Below are 19,888 nucleotides of genomic sequence, written 5' to 3' on the forward strand. Positions count from 1 at the left end.
TCTCTTCCTGCGCAGTTCTTCGCAGCCTCCGCGGGGAAGTGCCGGGGCAGCTCCCTGGGCTCAGCTGGCAGGAGCGCGAGAAGGCAGCCCCGGCGAGCGGCCGTGCGCACCGTCTGGAGTGAGCAGGGAGCGGGAGTGCGTTGTTCTCTTGCCCGAGCAGGAGCAGCTCCTGGGCCAGCAGTGGCCGCCACCCCGACTTTCGTTCCCGTTGAGGCTCCTCCCGGGCAACATGTCAAAAGCCGCCACCACTACAGCTGCCGCCGCCACCTGGGGAAGAGCAGCGGCGGCGGCGGCGGCGGCTGCGGGCGCGCGGGGGCAATAAGCCGAACGACCCGGGCGTCCCGCGGGCCAGGGAACCCTCTCCGCGCTCACAGCTCCGGCGGGCCCCGCGCCATGTGCTGAGCCATGTCCCTCGCCGCGCCCCCGGGCTGCGCATGGGGCAGCGCCTGAGCGGCGGCCGATCCTGCCTCGATGTCCCCGGCCGGCTCCTGCCGCAGCCGCCGCCGTCCCCGCCACCGGTGAGGAGGAAGCTCGCGCTGCTCTTCGCCATGCTCTGCATCTGGCTCTACATGTTCCTGTATTCGTGCGCCGGCTCGTGCGCCGCCGCGCCGGGGCTGCTGCTGCTGGGCTCGGGGTCCCGCGCCGCCCACGCCCCGCCAGCCCTGGCTCCGGGTCCCGATGGGACTGCCCCCAGGCTGCCGTTGCAGGCGGCGCCGGCCACCCCGCTGGCTGCGGGCAAGGAGCCGGCCGAGGGCGCCGCGAGCCAGGAGGAGCAGAGTCCCGAGACGCCGGACTCCCCCAGCTCCATCTCCAGCTTCTTCAGTGGGTCCGGGAGCAAGCAGCTGCCGCAGGCCATCATCATCGGCGTGAAGAAGGGCGGCACGCGGGCTCTGCTGGAGTTCCTGCGCGTGCACCCCGACGTGCGCGCCGTGGGCGCCGAGCCCCACTTCTTCGACCGCAGCTACGACAAGGGCCTCGCCTGGTACCGGTGAGTTTCCCTACCGGGGCCAGGGCCAAGGGCCGGGGCGGCAGCCGCGATCAAGAGCGGCAGAAGAGGGAGACGTGGCATGTGCTGGGGAAGTGACAGGGGTACAGCCCCGACCACCGGGGGCGGGAGGGGCAGACAGAGGAATAACCCGCGGCGCCCAGAATCCCGCCCCAGCGTGGTACGGGTTGCGCGGGGCTCCGCTCTCTCCACAACGCGTAGAAACTTCTCGACGAGCTCTGGAGGCTCCGTGGCCCGCTGTGCCCCTAGAATTAAAGAAGGGGACTAGCGATTGGGGTGGCGCCCAGGGAAGCGCGCAGCCCTCTAACTGTGGCCGTTTCGCAAACGAATCGATCCAGTGTTGCTCGTAGCTTAGTTTTTCCTTTCGGAGCCCGGGACGTTCTGCGCCCAGCCGGTCACGGTCTCCGCCCTAGACCAACTTCTGGAGCAGCTTCTGCTCCCCAGATGGGGATGGGGATGGGGGTGGGAGAGACGGCGTCTGTAAACTTTTTTTCCAACAGTCCTACTCCGTGCTGGAACCCGAAGAGGGTCAGACCCGCTTGGCGGGCGGGCAGCTTGGGCTCGGGAGGGTGAGCTGGGCGGGTGGCCCGGCGCCTCCGCCTGGCAGACGGGCAGACGGGCCGACGGGCGGGCGGCGCGGAGCGTGGAGCGGTGCTGGTCCCTATCGGGCAAAGGCGCGCACTGCAGCGGGCGGGAGCGGCGCGCGGCTTTGAAGGCTCCCGGGCGCCTCAGGCTCAGCTCGCTGGTTTCCGCCTCCTGGGCCCGGGTGCCGGCAGAGCGCGGGCAGGGACCCGGTCTCCGCCGGCCCTGTACACGTCGGGGCGCCAGGAATGTTAAGGGGTTCATTGATTGACAAATGTGCGTTGCCCCGAGATCGGGGCTTCCGGAAACTCGGTTTTCGGGTCGGGCTGTGGGTCGGGCTCCAAAGGGGCAGCGGCCCTCGGGGTCATAATCACGACCCCTGCCCAACGCTTCCCAAAGCTGCCGGTCTTTGGGGTGAGCTTCTGGGTTGACCGAGCTTCCGGTGAGGCGCGGGTGGGCAGGGGGTCCAGATTCCGGCCTTCGGAAACTTCGTCGGCACCCAGGGGCCCCAGCCACCGGCCCCCACCCGTTCTCTCTGGTCATCAACCCCCAACCCTCACAAGTATGCCTCCATCAAGTCCCCGGCAGGCACCTTCCAGGCCCGAGATGCTCGGGACTTCGGAAAACAAAAGGGGAAAGTCGAACCGAACCCCGTCCCCTGCTCCCATCCCCCCTTCTCGGCCCCGGGAGAGAGAAAAGGGGGGCTGAGCCAGCGGATTAAAAATCGCTCTCTTCCCAGCCTCGCCCTCCCCCTCCCTTTTGTCCTTAATGTTTTTCTTATTGTCAGGAGTTGCCCAAGTCTCGAGGCTTAGCCAGCCGTGACAGTCACGCTTCCCAACGTTCGCGGGCCGTGGACACCGGCTGTTAAGAATGGGGGCTCCGGAGTCCCACGTCTGGATTCGCGTCCCGGCTCTGGCGGCCCGCTGGTGGCGCCGAGCCTCAGTGCTCCCATCGGTGCAGTGGGGATCCTGTGGTTCCCACCGGGCGCGGAGGAGTGCGCCGGTGCGCTCGGGTGCCCGGCTGGCACGTGGGGGCACGTGGGGGCCTCTCCGATTGTTACCAGGGGGCCACCGAGTGCATTGTTGTTACTCCTCCTCCTCCTCCTCCTGGGGGCCCGGGCTATAACGAGCGCCCTTCCAGGGGGAACCCACCAGGGGCCGGAGGCAGCTCGGGATTTTCGCAGATCAAACTAGGGGCTGGGTTGGGAGGAACTGGCAGGAAAAGCGCTGAATCCGTCAAGGCAGGAGGTCGTAGAGCACCTGGGGCAGGCTGTGGAAATCCCCACAGGAAGATTCACGAAGGCTCTTAGGCGGCCGCGCTCCACCTGCCACGTTCCTTTCGATTGACTCAAAACTGCTGAAGAAAGGACGAAGCCGCACTGAAAGCCTCGCCGCGCGCCCGCCGCGGGGAGCGCAGCCGGGGAGCCTCGGGCGGGACCGGGCGCCCGCGGGCCGCGTTGCGAGCGGCTGCGCCGGGCCCCTGCACTACGGGGAGGCGGGAGGTTCGTCGTCTTCCCTAGCGGTCCCCCTAAACGGAGGGGCCGGACCGACGGGGCCAGGAGCCCCAGGGCCGGCGGCGCTCGCCCCGCGAGTGAGCGGGTTGGCGGGAGGGGCAAACTAGAGACCCCGCAGCTCGCCCCCCGCGCCGCGATCCGGGGCTGCACTTAGCGGCGCCCGGCGGGACCGCAGGCTTGGTGGATGTTTTTCGGCAAGGGAAAAAAAAAAAAAAGGTCTTCCAAAAATGCCATCTGCTTACTTAATTTTTTAATTGATTTAGAATATTCTGGATGTCTGGGCCAACGTGTGGACTCAATTATTTTGCAGGCAGCCGCTTTAACTTTAAACAGACCCCACCGGGAGGAGACGCCTGTCCCAGAACGCTTTTCCTAAAATCCGGTGACCGGGGAGCATCGCTCGCCCTGGCTGGAGCTCTCTGGGCTCAGCCCGAGCCTAGCTGCTCGCGGGGAGGTGCGTGTGCCTTTGTAGCTCCCGCTGCGTCCGCACGGTCAGGCCGCAGACTGGAGCCGAGTATAAATAATTATTAACCGGAGAGCGTTGCAGTTCGGAAACGTGGTTAAAACAAGTCCTCGGAACCCGAACAGAGGAGAGGGGGGGAGACATTCTGGAGCCATTAAGAAACTACGGGCACGGGTGGTTGAATCCGACAGGCAGGCTGGCAATCTGCAGGAGAACGAGGGGCTTGGCTGAGTCTGTGCAAGTCGTTAATGGGTTTAATCCGCTGATACACAGTCTTCCTAGTGGCCTAACCAGTAAACCCAGGGCCTGGGCACATTTGCATGAAGTCTTAGAATTGGATCGCAGCTCTTTCCACTTTGCGTCGTGAGACACGATCGGCCCGAAAGGGAGGGATCGTGGTGGGATCGGAGCCTCCCAGGGTGGCGACACGGAGCTGACCTTGCCACCCGTCGGAAATCAGGCGCTTTTCGGCTGCTTTACTTGCTACAAAAATCGAAAGTGCTAGTAGGTGTGCTTCCTCTGCCCGGGACCCGAGTTTGTTTTAGTCTGGGATTAAGACTCTTGTGGTTTGTTTTTTGTTTTTTTGGTTTTTTTTTCCCCCCAGTTCATTATCCAGCTCGCTTTTTCTCTCTCTGATCAGGCCTCCCAAACTTAACAGGTGTTTAAAGGACCCCCACGGAGTGGCTCATCAGGACTTCTGGTGAATCTAGCCCTTACCTTCTGTGTCATGGTTGTGAAGGTGTTTGAGAAATAGGGGGGCAGTGGTTCAGGAGACCCTCACATATGCCAAGCCTGGAGAAAGCACCCACCCCCTACATTTAGGCTCTGACTATGGGTCTAACCTTTGAATTTAAAAAGAAATACGTACTTTCTTTAATCAGTTTCTCTTCTTGATTTGGCTCAAGTGTGGTAGAGTTTCATGAATTTTAATGACCCCAGTTTGGGGATTAAGTTAGGCAAATACTGTGTGATTCTTGGTTTTTTGTATAGAGAAATACGCCTTGGACAGGACAGTGGCAGAACTCCTTCCCCCACCTTGGCTCTTTCCATTTTTGGTTGTACAAAATAAGCTGACACTTCAATGCTGTGGCCACATTAAAAAAAAAAAGTGTAGTGTGTGGGTGGTTTAATAATGTTGATAGCTAACACTTACTGAATGTTTTCCCTGTGTGCCAGGCACTGTTTCAAGTTTTACAGGATTAGCAAATTTAATCCTCATTACAATCCTGTGAAGTAGGTACTTTTACAGGCGAAGAAACACAGGCACAGAGAGGTTAAGCAGCCAGCCCAAGGTCTCACAGCCAGAAAGTGGCAAAGGCTGATACAGCCACCCAGACAGTCCTGATCCAGAGGTCACCCTGTGCTGTGCGCTTAAAGTGACCCAAGCATGATGTTGGCCACATATGATGAGTTCAAAACTGGGTTTGCTTTGAAAGAGTTTGCGTTTCTCTGCTGCATAGGACGGTCAGAGTCCATGGAGTCATTAAAATGACAAAAATATCACTCAAATATACAGGCGGAGAAAACATAGGGAGTGTCCCTAGTGAGAGCAGATTTATTCTTTTCCATTTGCCTTTTTTAAGGCTGGGAGGTGTTTGGGAGGACATAGGGTTAAAGAAGATGTTACAGAACTTCTTGGAATGAATTTATTCATTAAAAAAAAAAAAATACAGTGCCCAAATCCACACTGAAAACTTGTACTCATTAACCAGAAGACAGCTACAACTAACACTTTGAGCAGATTTCTTTAGAAATAGATTCTAAAACCCAGTCACTTCAGAAATCTCTCTCTTGAAAGCCATTAGCTGAAAGTAGCAACTTTTCCTGCATTTTCAATTTAACAACTGCTGAGAAAACTAATTTCTCCCCTATTTTCCTCGACTGGTTCTGTGAAAACCTGGTGGCAAGGACTGCTTCTGTCTTCACCGAGGGAAATTTAAGATCCGATCTGATTGGAGATAATCCTTTTTGAAGTAATTTGCACTTTCTCAGTCCTGGAGTTTAAACCAAATATGCAACTCACTTAAAGCTGCTGGGTGAAGATCAAAAAATCTACATTTATATGCAACAATTTGAAATACAAACCATCATGTTACAAAGCTGTCAAGATTTATTAGCAAGACAGTGTAGCATGTGTTGAACTCTGGTTTTAATTAGGCATCTAAATTAGACCATAAAATGGTTGATTAATCTTTTACAAGTTGAGGGGAAAATATAACATAAATTAACCTAATCATAAGTGTTTTCCCAGATGCTCTGAGTTAATAAAATAGTCAATATCTAATAGCAACCTATTTGTTTTAGATAAATAAAAGGCTTAAATGTATGAATTAAATTACGCTTAGCTTCCGAGTGATACGGCATTCATGAACAGGTCTCTAAAAAATTAGCCTATGTCTTAAAAAATATTTATTGACATAAGATACTATAATTAGGAATTAAATGTTAACTAAACTAGCTTTTGCCTTTTTAAAGGAACCATGGGTATTAAAAACTTACAATTTAACACAGACTAATACTTGTAAAGACATTTTCCCAGCTAAAGTTGTATTGTTTGTGATTTTTTAAGTGCTCTGTCACAGCTGTTTTTCTAGTTTGGTGTTTTGTTTTTGTTTGAAGAAAAACTTTCTGAGATCTAGAAAAATCAGTATGTCACAAAACCTCATTCCAAATAACGTATGTTGGTTTACATTTTTGTTAAAACATGTTGTTAGGAGATAAGGTTTTCTGACTACAGAAGTTGACCCTTTTAATCGCAAAAATTATTTAGAATTAAAAGCGCACCAGGAATTAAAAAAAAAAAAAACACAACCCACCAGCCAGCTAGTGTTATGAATCAGGAAAGTGGCATTTATTTCGAGCTTCAGAACTGAAGTACGTGACCAAGATTGCTTGCTCTATCAGTAGTTTCTCAATACTTTATGTCCTCACTCTTTGAACATGGAAGTGAAGTTGATTGACAGAAACACAAAATGTCTACTCCAAAGGCAGAGCATAAGGAGCATTTCTTTTGCTGTGAATAGAGTTAGTTTCCAAATAGGGCGCTACCTCTCTCATTTAACAGTGGGTGATTTCAGACAGTAAGGGAAATTTCAGTCCTAGGCTGTTGGGATAGTCAGGAATCCCAGCAAAATGAATTCCCCAAGTATGTGGCATATTTTCAAGGGTAATGAATACAATATGCTGCCTACCTCAAATGAAAACATTTACCATGACCGAAAAGAAATGAGATACTGCTATCTTTGAAAGCTACTTGTAAGTAGAGCATGAAGCTTTTCCTAATATTTAAAACATTACCTTGCTAGAAATCTCCTATTGCTGTCAAACTCTACCAACATAAAACTAACACCAAATAAAACTGATGTTCGCGCATATCGATGTTTTCTTTTCCTGAATTTAGACTTGGGGAAAAGTTGAATGTGAGGAGCAATGACCAGCCTGATAACATGATAATAATTTTAATTATTGCAACCGAGAGGCTATATGTTAAGATACTCCTAATGCTAATTAAATCCCCCATTGATTTTTTTTGCACGTAGGTAAGAGTTAATTTCCTTTATATCGAGATCTTAAATTCTTTAGGTATTTTTGCGACTTGAAATATTAAAAATAGCTGAAGTTACTGAGTCATTCAAAAACTTCACCTCATTGCATCATGGGTGAAACGTGTAAATAGCAACGCTGTGCAGAGTTTGTTCGCCTCGCAGAGAGAGCTGCCTTTACAAACTGTGACTGTGGATCTGGTTAGGGACTACCAGAGGGGAATTTGTTTTCTCCTCGCATTATAAAGCTATGTATGAAAAACAAAGAAAAAAAAAGTACGTATGTACATACGTGTATTCACTGTGACTTTAAGTTGATAACATTTGTTAGGGAACAGATAAGCTCTTGGGATAAAATCCTTTTCTTCTCAATGTAGCAAATGTGTTAAAAATAAGACTCTGCTTTAACATCCAGTTGGTTGTATTTCAGCCCAGGCTAGCCTGCTGCCAAGGGATCAGTACTTTTAAACACTTTTGACTAGAGTGTGAATGATCCCATGTGCGTTCACCAAGCATCCTGGGGGCTTGGGGGCGTAGGATTCAGAATCCCCGTCCCCCTTCCTCCTCCCCCTCCCCCAAGCTCCGTCCCACGCTTCTTAACATGGTTACACTTGCTCAGAAGCCCATACAATGCTGAAAGATTGTTCTGGGCAGTGTGAAGCTTGGGGCAACAAATGGGAGAATGGGGAAAAAAAAAGGGGGGGGGGGAAGACAAGTGAGAAGCAGCAGATTTCCAACGCACGCTCTTGACTGAATGGCTGAGGGGCAGGAGGCAGGGTCTGGTGACAGAAGCGTCCAACATGTCCCCACGCATGCGGGGACATGTGTCCGTGCCCTTCGGGGACACAGAGGAGCGCTCGCCTGGACCTGGCGCCCGGGAAGGTGGCCGACCGCGCGGCCACGGGCAGAGAAGATGGCTCCGCGGCTGGGATCGGTCAGCACGGTGCCGGGGTCGCGCGGGACCACCTCCTCGGGTCCCCGACCGCTGAGCCCCGGAGCCAGATGGCGGAGCTTCTCGGGGCGGGGCCGACCGCCGGCTGCAGCCACGTGACCAGCCCGAGCGCCGCGCTCCGGCCTCACCTGTTGGGTCCGGCCTGGCCGAGCGGCCCGCGCCCGCCGGGGGGAGGGGGCGGTGACGGCGTGCCCCGGCCCCGCGCTGATTGGTCCGAGCGGTTTCCAGGAGGCCAGTGGCGTTCCGCCTGCGCGACGGCCCCGCCCAGAAGGGGCTGGCGGAGCCGGGGCGGGCGGGCTTTCCCGGCTGCCCGGCAGCCCTCGCGGGGAGTCAGGCTGGGTCCTGAGCTGAGCGGCCCCGGCCGCTGTGTGTGCTTCCTCCGGTCTTCCCCCCCCGCCCTCTCTGAACCCTCCTGCACAATTTTCCCCTGCCTTCTGGAGGGGAGGTGTGTCTCCTCGAAATGTTTGCCTCCGTCGGGTAGAGCTGGGGGGCAGAGGCGGCCTCGCCTTCCCCGAATCCCTGGCTTGTTGGGGCGCGGGCTGCAATGAGTGAATTCTTAGAAGCGGGCGAGGAAACCGTCTTTTAAGGGGCCCGGGGGGAGGGAGAGATGGCTCGCGAGGAAGTGAGTCGGTGGAGTCAGTTTTCAGCCAACACGTGTTTTCTCTTTCTTCCCCGCTCCTCACCATTTTCTCTCTGCGCGGGGGAGGCATTCTGTGATGCTCGGTTCACCCACTTCTGTGATGGGTGCCTGGAATGCGAGTCCGCGGATTCGGTGGACACCCCCAAACTAGCTTGAGTTCCAATGAATGGGGCCCGTTAAGTGACAGGATGGAGACAAAAAGGGGGAAAGACCCCCGGTGGGGAGGAGAGGAGGGAAAGGAAAGGGCAAATCACTCTCGGGACCCCCTTCTGATGCCTGAATCTCTGCTGGACGGGGACCAGGTGGCTCGCCACCCCCACTCCCACCTGCCCCCAACACTTTCCCGCTGCTCCCCACGTGCCCCTCGAGGGCGCGCGCCCTCCTTCCCGCAGGACCCCCCACTTCGTGCCCTCAGTCCAGCAGCTGCCCCCTACCCACAGGGGGTTGGAATGGCTCCTCTTGGGCAGCCCCGGAGCGCCCTTCTGCTCCCCCAGCCTGCAGGTGGGCACTCACAAGCTTACCCTTCTCCAGTGCAGTGGAAGGTGATTAAAAAGCCTCCTGTCAGGATGGGATTTACACCGTGCACTGGGATGTCTGTTGTGGGTTTGGATGAGACACCTTTTTGGGGGGGGGGGGGGAAGGGGTTTGCAGAGGTACAGGAGATGACCTGTATTAAAAAGGCCTGGAGCTCATATAGGACAATGCTCTTTGCTGCAGGAGAGAGTTGGAAGAAATTCAGGATTTGGGCCTTATGTCCATTAAAGTAGTCTCCCCCGGGGAGAAGACACACTAAGACAATTAGAGAACAGTCTTTCACCTCCAGATCACTACCTTCCCCCAGCTGAAAGGCCTCTCCCTCCCCCTGCTTGCTTCTAAGGCTGGAAGCTAGTCCTGGCTCAGCCCAGCCCTTGTGCTGTGCCTGGGGTCCCTGGTGCCCTCCAGGCTGATTGTTAGAGAGTCTCCAGACACTTAGCATATGCTTGTGCTGCCAGTTAACACAGATACGCAAAGAAGGAAACATCCTGTTCCCAGCCCTGAGCTTTTATCGAAGCCCCAAGTGGGTGCGCATGGGGTGTGTGTGGGAGGGGTGGGCACAGAGAATAGGGTAGGGGAGCTGATCACTACTTTGTTACTGACTTGAAACACTCAAACGGAGCACGTGAAAGGTGACCTACCATTTTAATTCTTTTTTTCTGCAGTCAGTGAATAATACCCTCTTATAAATCATGCTGACCTATTTTTTTTCGCTCACCTAACAAGGATTTATTGAACACTTATTTAAATATATATCTGTATATATAGACGTTATCTTTTAAAAAACAGTTTTAGGACACAGCAAAATGGAGCAAAAAGACAGTTGCCCGTTCGCCCTGTCCTCACACATGCCCAGCCTCCCCCACGGTCACGGGCAGCACCCCAGTGGTCCGTTTGTTACCACTGATGAACTTACATGACCCAGCATCATCACCCAAAGCCGGTAGCTTACGCTGGGACTTGCAGAGTTTACAACATGGCTTTTGATGTCGAACATGTCATGGTTTTTGACAAATGTCTAATGACATGCATCGGTCTTTATAATATCCTACAGAATAACACCACTGCCCTAAAAAAAATGCCCTGTTCGAGCACTGATTTTTATCAAGTGCTATGCCAGGCAGCAGCTGAAGTACTCAGGAAGCACAAGAGACACGAACTTGTCCTTGCGAGGCCTGTTCCTCCGTGAACTAAAAAAAATCCACAGGCTCAAAGACCTCGCAGAGCCATTAAAGCACCGATTTGAAAAAAATCACGAGTCCCGCCAAATCACTAATAATTCTAAACACCCTTTGAAGGAGAACAGGAAGCCTGTGGTAAAATAGTGCAAATTAAGAAATGTGGTTGTGTATTTTACTTTCCAGGAGCTGTCCGAAGAGAGCCAAGGAGATAGGAAGGAGAGGGAATGTCAGTTACTATGTGATGCAATAGGAAAAAAAAAAATAGCTCAGCCTTAGTGAGTGAGAGCCTGCTGTGTGCTGGGAGTGATGTTTCCTGTGTGATTTCCCCCACATTGTGGAGGAGGAAAGGGAAGCTCTCAGAGATCGCCTAAGGTCATACAGCTGGATCTGTAGGTGGCTCAGCCTCTTGAACCCACAGCTTCCCAGGGGCCCTGCAAACGCCACATCTTGGAGCTTCTATGCACGGCCGAAACCCGACCTGGTGTTCCTTCTGGACCAGTGCAAGCCGTCTCTTTCATTGTACCCCCCCCCCCCAGCCACAGACTTCTCCACATAAAACTATCCCCAGGGTTATATTTTTCCCTCTCTTTTTCTGTCCCCATGCCTACTTTTCCTTCTGCTGCCCACACTCACCGCTCAGCCTCATCTCGGCTGGAAGGACATCTCTGTTGATGGGTGGCAGTCTGTATGCTTGTCACGCATGCACCCACCCTCCCTTTTCACACCGTCCCTGTAGCCCGGACTCCAGAGGTGAGATCTGTGTGTTTGGGGCTGCTCTTGGGGCCCCAGCCTCCTCCTGTTTCTTCATTTACCAACCTGTTTTCTTTCACCCATTCCGTGAAGCTGCCCACAGCCTGCACCACGACCATGCGGCCCCCGTTCTGTTCCCAGGATCACACCGAAACTCTCCCCTCTCCCCTCTGCGTTCTCTGACACCCTAGCCACTGTTGTCCCGGTCAGTGGAGCCATCCTGCTTTGTACTGTCCCCAGCGGCCCTGCAGGAGAAGGTCTCACCATAGAGCAGACCTGGCCCACGCCGAGTCTATCTGTGCCCTTGTCCAAGAACTTGGCTCCTACTCTGCAGTTCGCGAACTCTTTCGGGTCGCCTCCGCTTACCCATGCGAAGACCCACTGTGCACACGGGAACTTCTGGATGGCGTCTTCTTTCTTCAAGCCCCTGTTCACAGAACTCCTTCCACACGCCGGAGACTCCAGAGAGATCGTGGCATCAGTAGGAATCCCCTCACTTCGATATTTCTTCCCAACCCCGGCCTGAGGTTTTTTTTTGTTTTGTTTTTTGGTTTTTTTAGATTTTATTTATTTATTTGACTGAGAGAGAGGGAACACAAACAGGGGGGAGTGGGAGAGGGAGAAGAAGGCTCCCCACTGAGCAGGGAGCCCGATGCGGGGCTCGATCCCAGGACCCTGGGATCATAACCTGAGCCAAAGGCAGACGCTTAACGACTGAGCCAGCCAGGCGCCCCAAGGGTTTTAAAAACCTGTAAATTCATTGCCAATTTTGACTGAGTCAGAAGTTTCACAAACAAATCCAGATTTTCTGCTGCTTTTAGGATCTGATGGTCTTCATGGTAACAGGTGGCTTAGAGCTGGAGAGCACCTGCACCTGTGAATGGGGGCATGTTCTCTTCCGTTTGACACAGTCCCCACTGCTCCTTATTGTCCCCCACTTGGCAAACTTCACTTCATTTGTTACCTGCCTGGTTCTGGGTCAAGTCAGTGCGGGACAGAGTGGGAGCCATAGACTGTCCCTTTCCCCTGCATCTGCCTCCTTTTCAGGTATGCACTACTTCCAGGATTGAATTTCTTCCATCTAATTCATCGTGGGCATTCTTGTTAGATTTTGGCATCAGCTTTTCCCTACTTGACTTGGTTTTCGTTGTACTCCCGCTATAAAAATTCTGGGAGAGGCTGCATGGCGCTCTGCCCACTGGGACCATTTGAAATCAGAATCATGATGCTAAAATCCGTTCCAATGACCTGCTTCTCCTACTTAAAAAAATATTTCTGGTGCATTAACCGGCTCTTCTTCCATGTGCCTCCCCCCTAGTTGGGGGTCAGCCTTTTGCTATAGACTTTGTGACCTTGGCTAAGTCGCTCTAGCTCTTTGGTGTCAACATCCCGACGTGTCCAGTGGAGATGAGCCCATCCGTGTTTGCAAACTGGTTTGGGACCACGTTTTCCCAGTCTGTTGTGGGGCGATGTGTTGTCCTACTTTGTGTGACGAGCATGCAGCTCATGCCTTGTGCAATAGCCGCGGTGGTCTGTACCCCATCCGTGAGTTCACTGATCAGGACCTTGGGTGTTGCGGCAATGCCAAATGACTTATGACAGCAATGCTTGCTGTCGGGTTGTACATTTATCTTCTTGAGGACAGTTTGCAGGTCTCCTGCAGGCCACACTTGGAGAAGTACGGTCTCAAGTGTCTTCAGTGAACAGAAAGTTCTAGAAAGATTAATAGGTGATATGTTGGGAAAATGGTTCTGTGTTAGCATATTAAAGGCCCTGAGAAGTCCTGCAGGCAAAAAAAAAAAACAAAAAACAAAACAACCCAGGACAGAACAAAAATCTGTTTCATATTCTCATATCTGGTATTTCCTTCCCCCTGAATACAGGATCCCGTTTTCGGTCAATATCGACTGATCACCCATGGCGCAGCGTTCGTCCTAATGCCAATTTGGGGTATGTTGGTCAAGCAGGGCTCCAGGGTTTCTCGAGTTTTGGAGTCTGCCCCCTGACCCTGCGCTCTCTCTGCCCACCTTTAGCCCTTGCAACAAACAAGCTGCTCCTTCTTACGGCAAGATAGACTCCCTACTCCTCACGCTTGTGAAGTTATCTCAAACTTGGGAAACCCCCTTACTCCCCTCCCCCCCCGCCCCCCGGGATGATCATGCAGAAAAGGTAAAGAAAGAGAAGAGGGGTCTCGTGTCGCGGTAAGTTGGGGACCCTGGGCAGAAAGGCGCTGAGGCTGAGGCCTGGGGAAGCCGACTTGCTCCTGAGGATTTCAAGTCCTGTCTTGCTGCCGGCTTCTTTAGAAGGCTTCTCCTGGCTGGTGTTCCCTGAGCAGCCTAATTGCTGGTTCAGAGTTCTTCCAGGAAGCTCCTGTCTGCTTTCAAAGGTAAGTGCTGCGTCTCCGTGGCACTTGATGGTGCTGGAGAAAGGGTGAATCGTTCCTCCAGGCCGCCTGGCTCTGTGTAGTCCTTCTGTTCTCTCTGTGTTTATCATAGCACTGAAAGGATCGCTAACCCCACACAGGTCTCGGGGAAATACAACGTTCACTTCTTCAGATCAACAGTGGCAGCCTTGAGCTGCACAAGAAACCAATCGCCTTTTTTTTTTTTAATGTGCCTTTCCCCTTTTGTTGTCTGGGGCCAAGGGGGAGCACTTAGAAGTGTTCTTTAGACACACAGCACCAGAAATGAAGGAAACTTTCAGATTAGGTGTCCCTGGGAAAGGAGGCGAGTGGAACCTTTTTACAGCGAGCGGGGTGGGGTGGGGGGATTAATTTACCTGTTTGTACAAAACTTAAGTTACAAGGGTATCTGGATTTCCCCTCCAAGCACTCTAAACTTGCCAGAATGATCTTATTATCTTCTGATACACTTACTATCAGCTCCTCATGTTGGGTGAAATTCTAACACCTGTCTGGATGGCCCCCTCCCCTCTGCCCTGAGCTCTTGCTTGCAGGCGAGATGCTTGGCAAGGGGCTTTTCACATGGTCTGGAAGTAGGCGGTTTCACACAGAGTGGGGTCCTGTGGTGCGTGTACCTGACCAGTTTTTCATGCTTATCTCACTTCCCTTCCTATAGAGTTACGTATCTTTTAACGAGATATTTAATACCCATCTTCTCATTCTGTGGGGCCTTCTGAAAATCAGGCAGTAAAGACAGACTTATTGCCAGGTCATGGCCAGGGCGTCTTGACGGCATGGCTGCTGGGATGTGGGGTCTGGCTGTTCATTCCTTTGTGATTTGATTTTATGCACCAGGCAGATTTTGAACACTGGAAATGGGTCGAGCAGTCTAAAAGCATTTGGGAAAATAAGATGTTAAGCCGTTGTCAGAAGCCTTAAGGTGCTCGCAATCTTGGTGAGCTGACAGAAGGGGGCCCAAAGAGAGGCCACCATTGAGCTGGGCTTTGAGGCATGGATAGGAGTTTGCTGATCCATTGTCTCAGAAAGCAGATAAAAAGCATTTGGGGCAGAGCAGCACTGTGGGAAAGGCCCAGAGAGAGGAGAGGCAAAGCATTGGGGATTGGGTGGAGCAGAGGAGGTGCCAGGGATTGAGAGAGGAGGCTGGCTCAGAAGTTGAATGTTAGGTTGGGGATGAAGCCTTTACCTTACTGGCCAGAGGGATTCTGGGGGGCCGGCCGAGCCTCCCTTACTAAAGAAATTTACAGATCTGATGTTAGTGTCGCATTTGAACTTTTTTCACGTATTTTTGAGGAAAACGAAATAATTTGGTATTTCAAGGAGGACAAAGCAGGAAAACGTATGGGTGGTTTTCCTAATATGAACAGCGCTTAGCTTTGCTAGGTAATTTGCATGCGGCTCTCGCAGTTTTGAGAACGAGCATCTGCTCCCCATGGTGCTCATGAGACAGGACGGGACACCCTTCCCTTCCTTCCTATAGAACCCACCTCTCCCTGTTGCCTCTCTGTGTAATTTGTGGAGGACTGTCCCAAAGGGCCTTCGCTCTGTGGTCTGAAGTCTTGGGGGAAAGCGGGCCACTCTTCCCCAACCCCCAGCCGAGCTCCAAAGCCAGCTTCTCCAACCCGATGTCATGGAAAAACAGATGGCTGCACGCTTGCAGGCTTAGGGCTGGTGTCCTAACCAGTTCTGGGCGGGGAAGGGGGGAACCCCTCATTCCTTGGGAGGGGCCGGTGAGCAAGCAGAGGAAGCTAGGGGAAGAGGGAACACCATTTGACCCAGCTGGGCAGGCCTAGGGCAACCCTGCATCCTCCTGTCTCAGAATCCTGAGCAGGTGGAGAGAAACGAGGTGTCTGGTTCCTAGTTGCCCGCATTCCCCAAGTGATGGGAGTCCCGTCCAATCACCCACTGTGGAGGAACTCAATTAAATCTGGGAGCCGTCTGTGTCCGCATTTAAAAGTGACTGTAGTTACGGGGACGCCTGGGTGGCTCAGTCTGTGAAGCATCTGCTATCAGCTCAGGTCATGATCCCAGGGTCCTGGGATTGAGCCCCGAATCAGGCCCCCTGCTCAGCGGGGAGTCTGCTTCTCCCTGTGCACTTCCCCCTGCTTCTGCCCTCTCTCTGTGTCAAATAAATAAGTAAATAAAATCTTAAAAAAAAAAAAAGTGGCTGTAGTTATCCATCAGGTGTGGCTTAAGGATTGCATTTCCCTTGGGGTGGGGGGATGGAGAGCGGGGGCTCAGGAGAGTCCAGCCAGGGGGCTCCCGGTTAGGGGGCTGCCCGCGTGAGCCGGATGGGCTCTGGACACCAGGTCTTTCTGCTCCTCCTCTGCCCCCCTGGTTCCGTCATGCGAGGTTCTTCTTAGCCTTGTGTTTTCCTCCTGGCCCAGCTGGAAACCCCACAGAACAGACCGTGGCTTTTCTGTGCTCCCCAAGAAAGGGCATTCGCCAGGGAGAATGCGTGCCAGCTTCCCGAGGACTCAGGCTTTTGTTCATTTTGAGCTCTTTGATCAAAGGAGCCACCTCATCTTCCCCAGATGGTGTCTTTCGGGGATGTCAGTTGCGGGGGAGGGGACGGGCACGTCACCTACAGGTGTCTGTCATCTGTGGTTGCTGGATAGGGATTGGGAGAGGAGGCTGGCTCAGAAGTTGAATGTTAGGTTGGGGATGAAGCCTTTACCTTACTGGCCAGAGGGTTTCTGGGGGGCCAGCTGAGCCTCCCTTACTAAAGAAATTTACAGATTCGATGTTCGTGTTGCATTTGAACTTTTTGCATTTCCCCTCCTCTTGGAAGCCTGCCTTCCCAGTAGACTCTAGACGTAGCACAGGGATGGCCCGCGGGTCCTGGGAGCGCGGGGTGTACATTCAGCACCAGCAGACGGCAGACACCCGGCTGTGGGAGAAGGTGCTCCCCGAGCGATTGCAACTGTTGGGGTTCAGCGGCAGGCTTAGGTCTGGAACGTCGGCCCCGCTCCCGTTTAACACGCGAGCGCCGTGAAGAGGTTCCCAGCTGCTTGCTGCTTGTCAGTTACATCCTGATGGAGATTCGGGGCTGGTGAGCGCCGACTATAAAATCCTGTGGCTTCTCTGTACTCAGTGGAGTGTATTTGAGGGGACCATCCGGAGGAAGCCGGTGTTTGGGATGCCCCTAAGGATCGTGTGCACTGAACACCCAGCAACAGGGACGGAGAACTGGGGAGGAGGGTCTCACTTAGCTCCGGCTGTCCCAGTATGGGAACGCCCTGCTGGTCTTGCTGTGGTTCCTTAGGGCTACGTCGGTTTTATTAATTTATGGAGCATCTCTTCCATTCCAGACTCTGGGGCTGCAAAGATCCGTTCATTTCACAGATACCTAGGTTGATTGTACCCGCACTGCCTGGTCCTGTCCTCCTGTGGTTTATATTCTACTAGGGAGATGCACGGTAAATGAAGAGCGAGGAAACTAATAAAATAGAACGCCCCCACTGATAAAAGAGCTGTGAAGGGAAATCAGACAGAACAGAGCATCATCGGAGGGTTATGGGGAGGAGAGGGCTGTCTTAGGCTGTCTTAGGTCTTTTTCGAGAGGTGATGTGGAGTAGAGGCCTGAATGAAGAGGAGGGATCTCCGAGGGCCCCGGGGGTGGGAATGTGCCCCCAGAGAAGGCATTGTGACCACAGTGAAGAGATCAAAGGAAGTGGGGGGGGGGAGGACAGAGGAGAAGCTCTTTAAGTTCTTAATGTATTCTTAGCCTGAAAGGATGCCAGTGGGGGCTCTGTGAACGGGAGGGTGGGATCTGACCTACTTTTTAGAAAAACCCTGACCACTTAGTGGAGACTGGCCGTAGAGCGTTGAGGGGGAAGGCAGGGGTTGGGAGGGCTCAGTAGGCCTTGAAACGTGCAAAAAGGGAGGGATGGTTAAGGCAGAAAAATATTGCAGAGGAAGACCTGTTTTGGTGGTGGGGAACCTCTACTGGGAAGCCAGGCTTCCAAGAGGAGGGGACACCCTAGTAAGGTTTTGATGGATGAATAGGAGTTTGCGTGCAGACCCTGTGGGGACGGGGGACTTCTTGGCAAAAGGAATAAATGTGGAAAGGCAAGGAGGTCTACCTGAAAAGGTGTGGTGGATGCAGGGAAGGAGGAGCAGAGGAAAAATGCAAGCAAGGTAGGACAGCATCAGGGGGATTGAGGTCTTTGGTGAGTGACCCTTCACGTCATGACTTCACAGCGAAACTAGCACAGCGTATCTGGCGCCTTTTTCTCTTTTTTTTCTGTCTCTCTCAAGTATTTCAGCTTGCAAGTGGGATTTACAAGATGCCCCTGAGTAGCATTAAACGGGAATTGCTTTTGCTAGTGATCAGAAAAGATGCCACCCAGGGGGAAACAAAAAAAGGGCAAGTGCTCGAGATCCTCTCAGGATGTGTTCGGGACCCGCGCCCTCTAAGCTGGTTGCTTTTCGCTTGTCTGGATGGAGCCTTTCATTAGGGTAAAGCCTAAAGCCATGTAATTAGAAATTCCACTGCTCAGCTCTCCGGACCTACAACAGAACGGCTCCGTGGATGCTCAGCTGCAGCATTCTTAGAAGCTGAGCAGGGCCGGGCTGCCAGTCAGTGCCAAGATGCCAAAGCCCGTAATTAAGAGGTGGCTTTGCAGGCACACACCTGTTCTGGATGTGCAATTAGGGCCTGTTGCCCTTCTTACTGGAGCGTATACCTTGGTACTGACCCCTCGAAGGGGTGGCGGGGGCGTACGTATGGGTACATACGGGTTGACATCTCCCGGGCGCCCTTGACTCTCTCCGCACCCCCAGCCCCCTTTCCTTTCTTTTCCTTTCTGATCCGAAACCATCTCTTCTCTGTTTTGTTTTCTGAATGCCAAATTTCTGATCATTTCATCTCAAGCCACCTCTTTTGTAATTTTATCAAGAGCCGCCCGGGTTTCCTGCACCTTTATCTGCAAACCAAAGAAAGTCTTGCGCCTTTGGCTGTTGGTGGTTTTTCTTACGGTTCAGGAGGGAAATGGCAAAGAAGGGGACCAGCTTGGGGGACTCGAGGAAGGATGGTCCCTGGGAGAGAGCATTTGGTGATGGGGTTTTTCCCCAGGCTTGCTCATCAGGTACTTCCCACTCGGCATTCCTGGTTGATAGCCAGGCTAATTTAATTTCCAGCTGAGAGGCTACTCCCCATATGATGGGTAATCTCAAACAGTTAATGAGCTAGAAGAAGAGGCAGCCTATTGAATTGATTTCTTGGGGCTCAGCTCATTGGCTTCGCAGTACTAATTTACCAGCCTGTGTGTTTCTAGACTTGAGGCTCGTTCAGCTTGGCATAGCTTCAGAGGTGGATTGAGCTGTGACTTCTGGCTTTCTGGACATTTAGAGCCAGCTCGCTTTTTCCTTTTCGCACCTGATTTATCGAAAGGGGAGAAGGAGAGCAGAGAAGATAACCTTGGGTCAGCTCTTCGGCCTAGGACACCTGTAAAACACACTGAGAAAAATTCTCATTCTTCCCTTCCGTCCAGCCCGGGGTGTCCAGGCTTTTGGGCGCGAAGTGCTGTTGTGGAGAATCGGTCCTAACATTTGGGGCGAGTGCTCTCCTCCTTCAAAATTGAGGGCTCAAGTGCGCAATGGGAACAGTGACAGAGGAATTAGGGCCATGCTTGGGGGGAGGCTAATCTGATTATTTTTATGTGTGTGATCATTTGTTTCAGAAGGGTCGAGTGAGACATGAACTCAAATAAAAGCATAAGGCAGGAGTGCAGGGAACCAGTAAGAGGTTTAGCTCCCAGTTTCTAAATTAATCTCTTTCTCCACACACACACACACATTTATTTATTTAGTGTATGTTTATTTCGTTATAATTTATACCCCTTAGAATTCCAAAAATTAACTTGAAAACAACCATTTTGGGACTCCTGGGTGGCGCAGTTGGTTAAGTGTCCGACTCTTGGTTTCAGCTCTGGTCATGATCTCGGGGTCCTGAGATCGATCCCTGAGTCAGGGGTCTATGCTCAGCGTAGAGTCTGCTTGGGTTTCTTTCCCCCTCTCTCTGCCCCTCCCCACCCCGTGCTCACTCGAGCTCTTGCTCTCTCAAATAAATAAATCTTTAAAAAGAAAATAACCCTTTTATTTCTTATTATCAGAAAGGGAGGGAAGGTAGGAACCTCTTTAGGAAGGGGGTGGGTGACGTGAGATGGGTCAAGTGGGTCTGGTGGGGTAGTTGCTGTATTTGAGCCTTTTGATCTTGGAGGTTCTTAGACATGTCAAGGACTGGGGTGGACATGAGATTCGGAGCCGACCATTCTGAAGTCCGAGTCCCTGCTTTGCCGTTGC

The 19,888-nt window shown here is 52.7% G+C and overlaps 1 protein-coding gene across 1 annotated transcript in view; it reads left to right on the forward strand.

The window, feature by feature from the left end:
- Nucleotides 1-434: 434 nt before the first annotated feature.
- Nucleotides 435-19,888, forward strand: part of LOC118000196 (heparan sulfate glucosamine 3-O-sulfotransferase 3B1) — a 35,281-nt gene continuing 15,827 nt past the window's right edge. Inside the window, exon 1 of the mRNA XM_034989827.1 lies at nt 435-988. Coding sequence (XP_034845718.1) covers nt 435-988 — 554 coding nt within the window. The remainder of the gene's footprint in view (nt 989-19,888) is intronic.

The sequence above is a fragment of the Mirounga leonina genome, unplaced genomic scaffold (genome assembly GCF_011800145.1).
Source record: "Mirounga leonina isolate KUSES-001 unplaced genomic scaffold, KU_Mleo_1.0 Mir_488, whole genome shotgun sequence".
In the NCBI taxonomy this organism is placed as follows: domain Eukaryota; kingdom Metazoa; phylum Chordata; class Mammalia; order Carnivora; family Phocidae; genus Mirounga; species Mirounga leonina.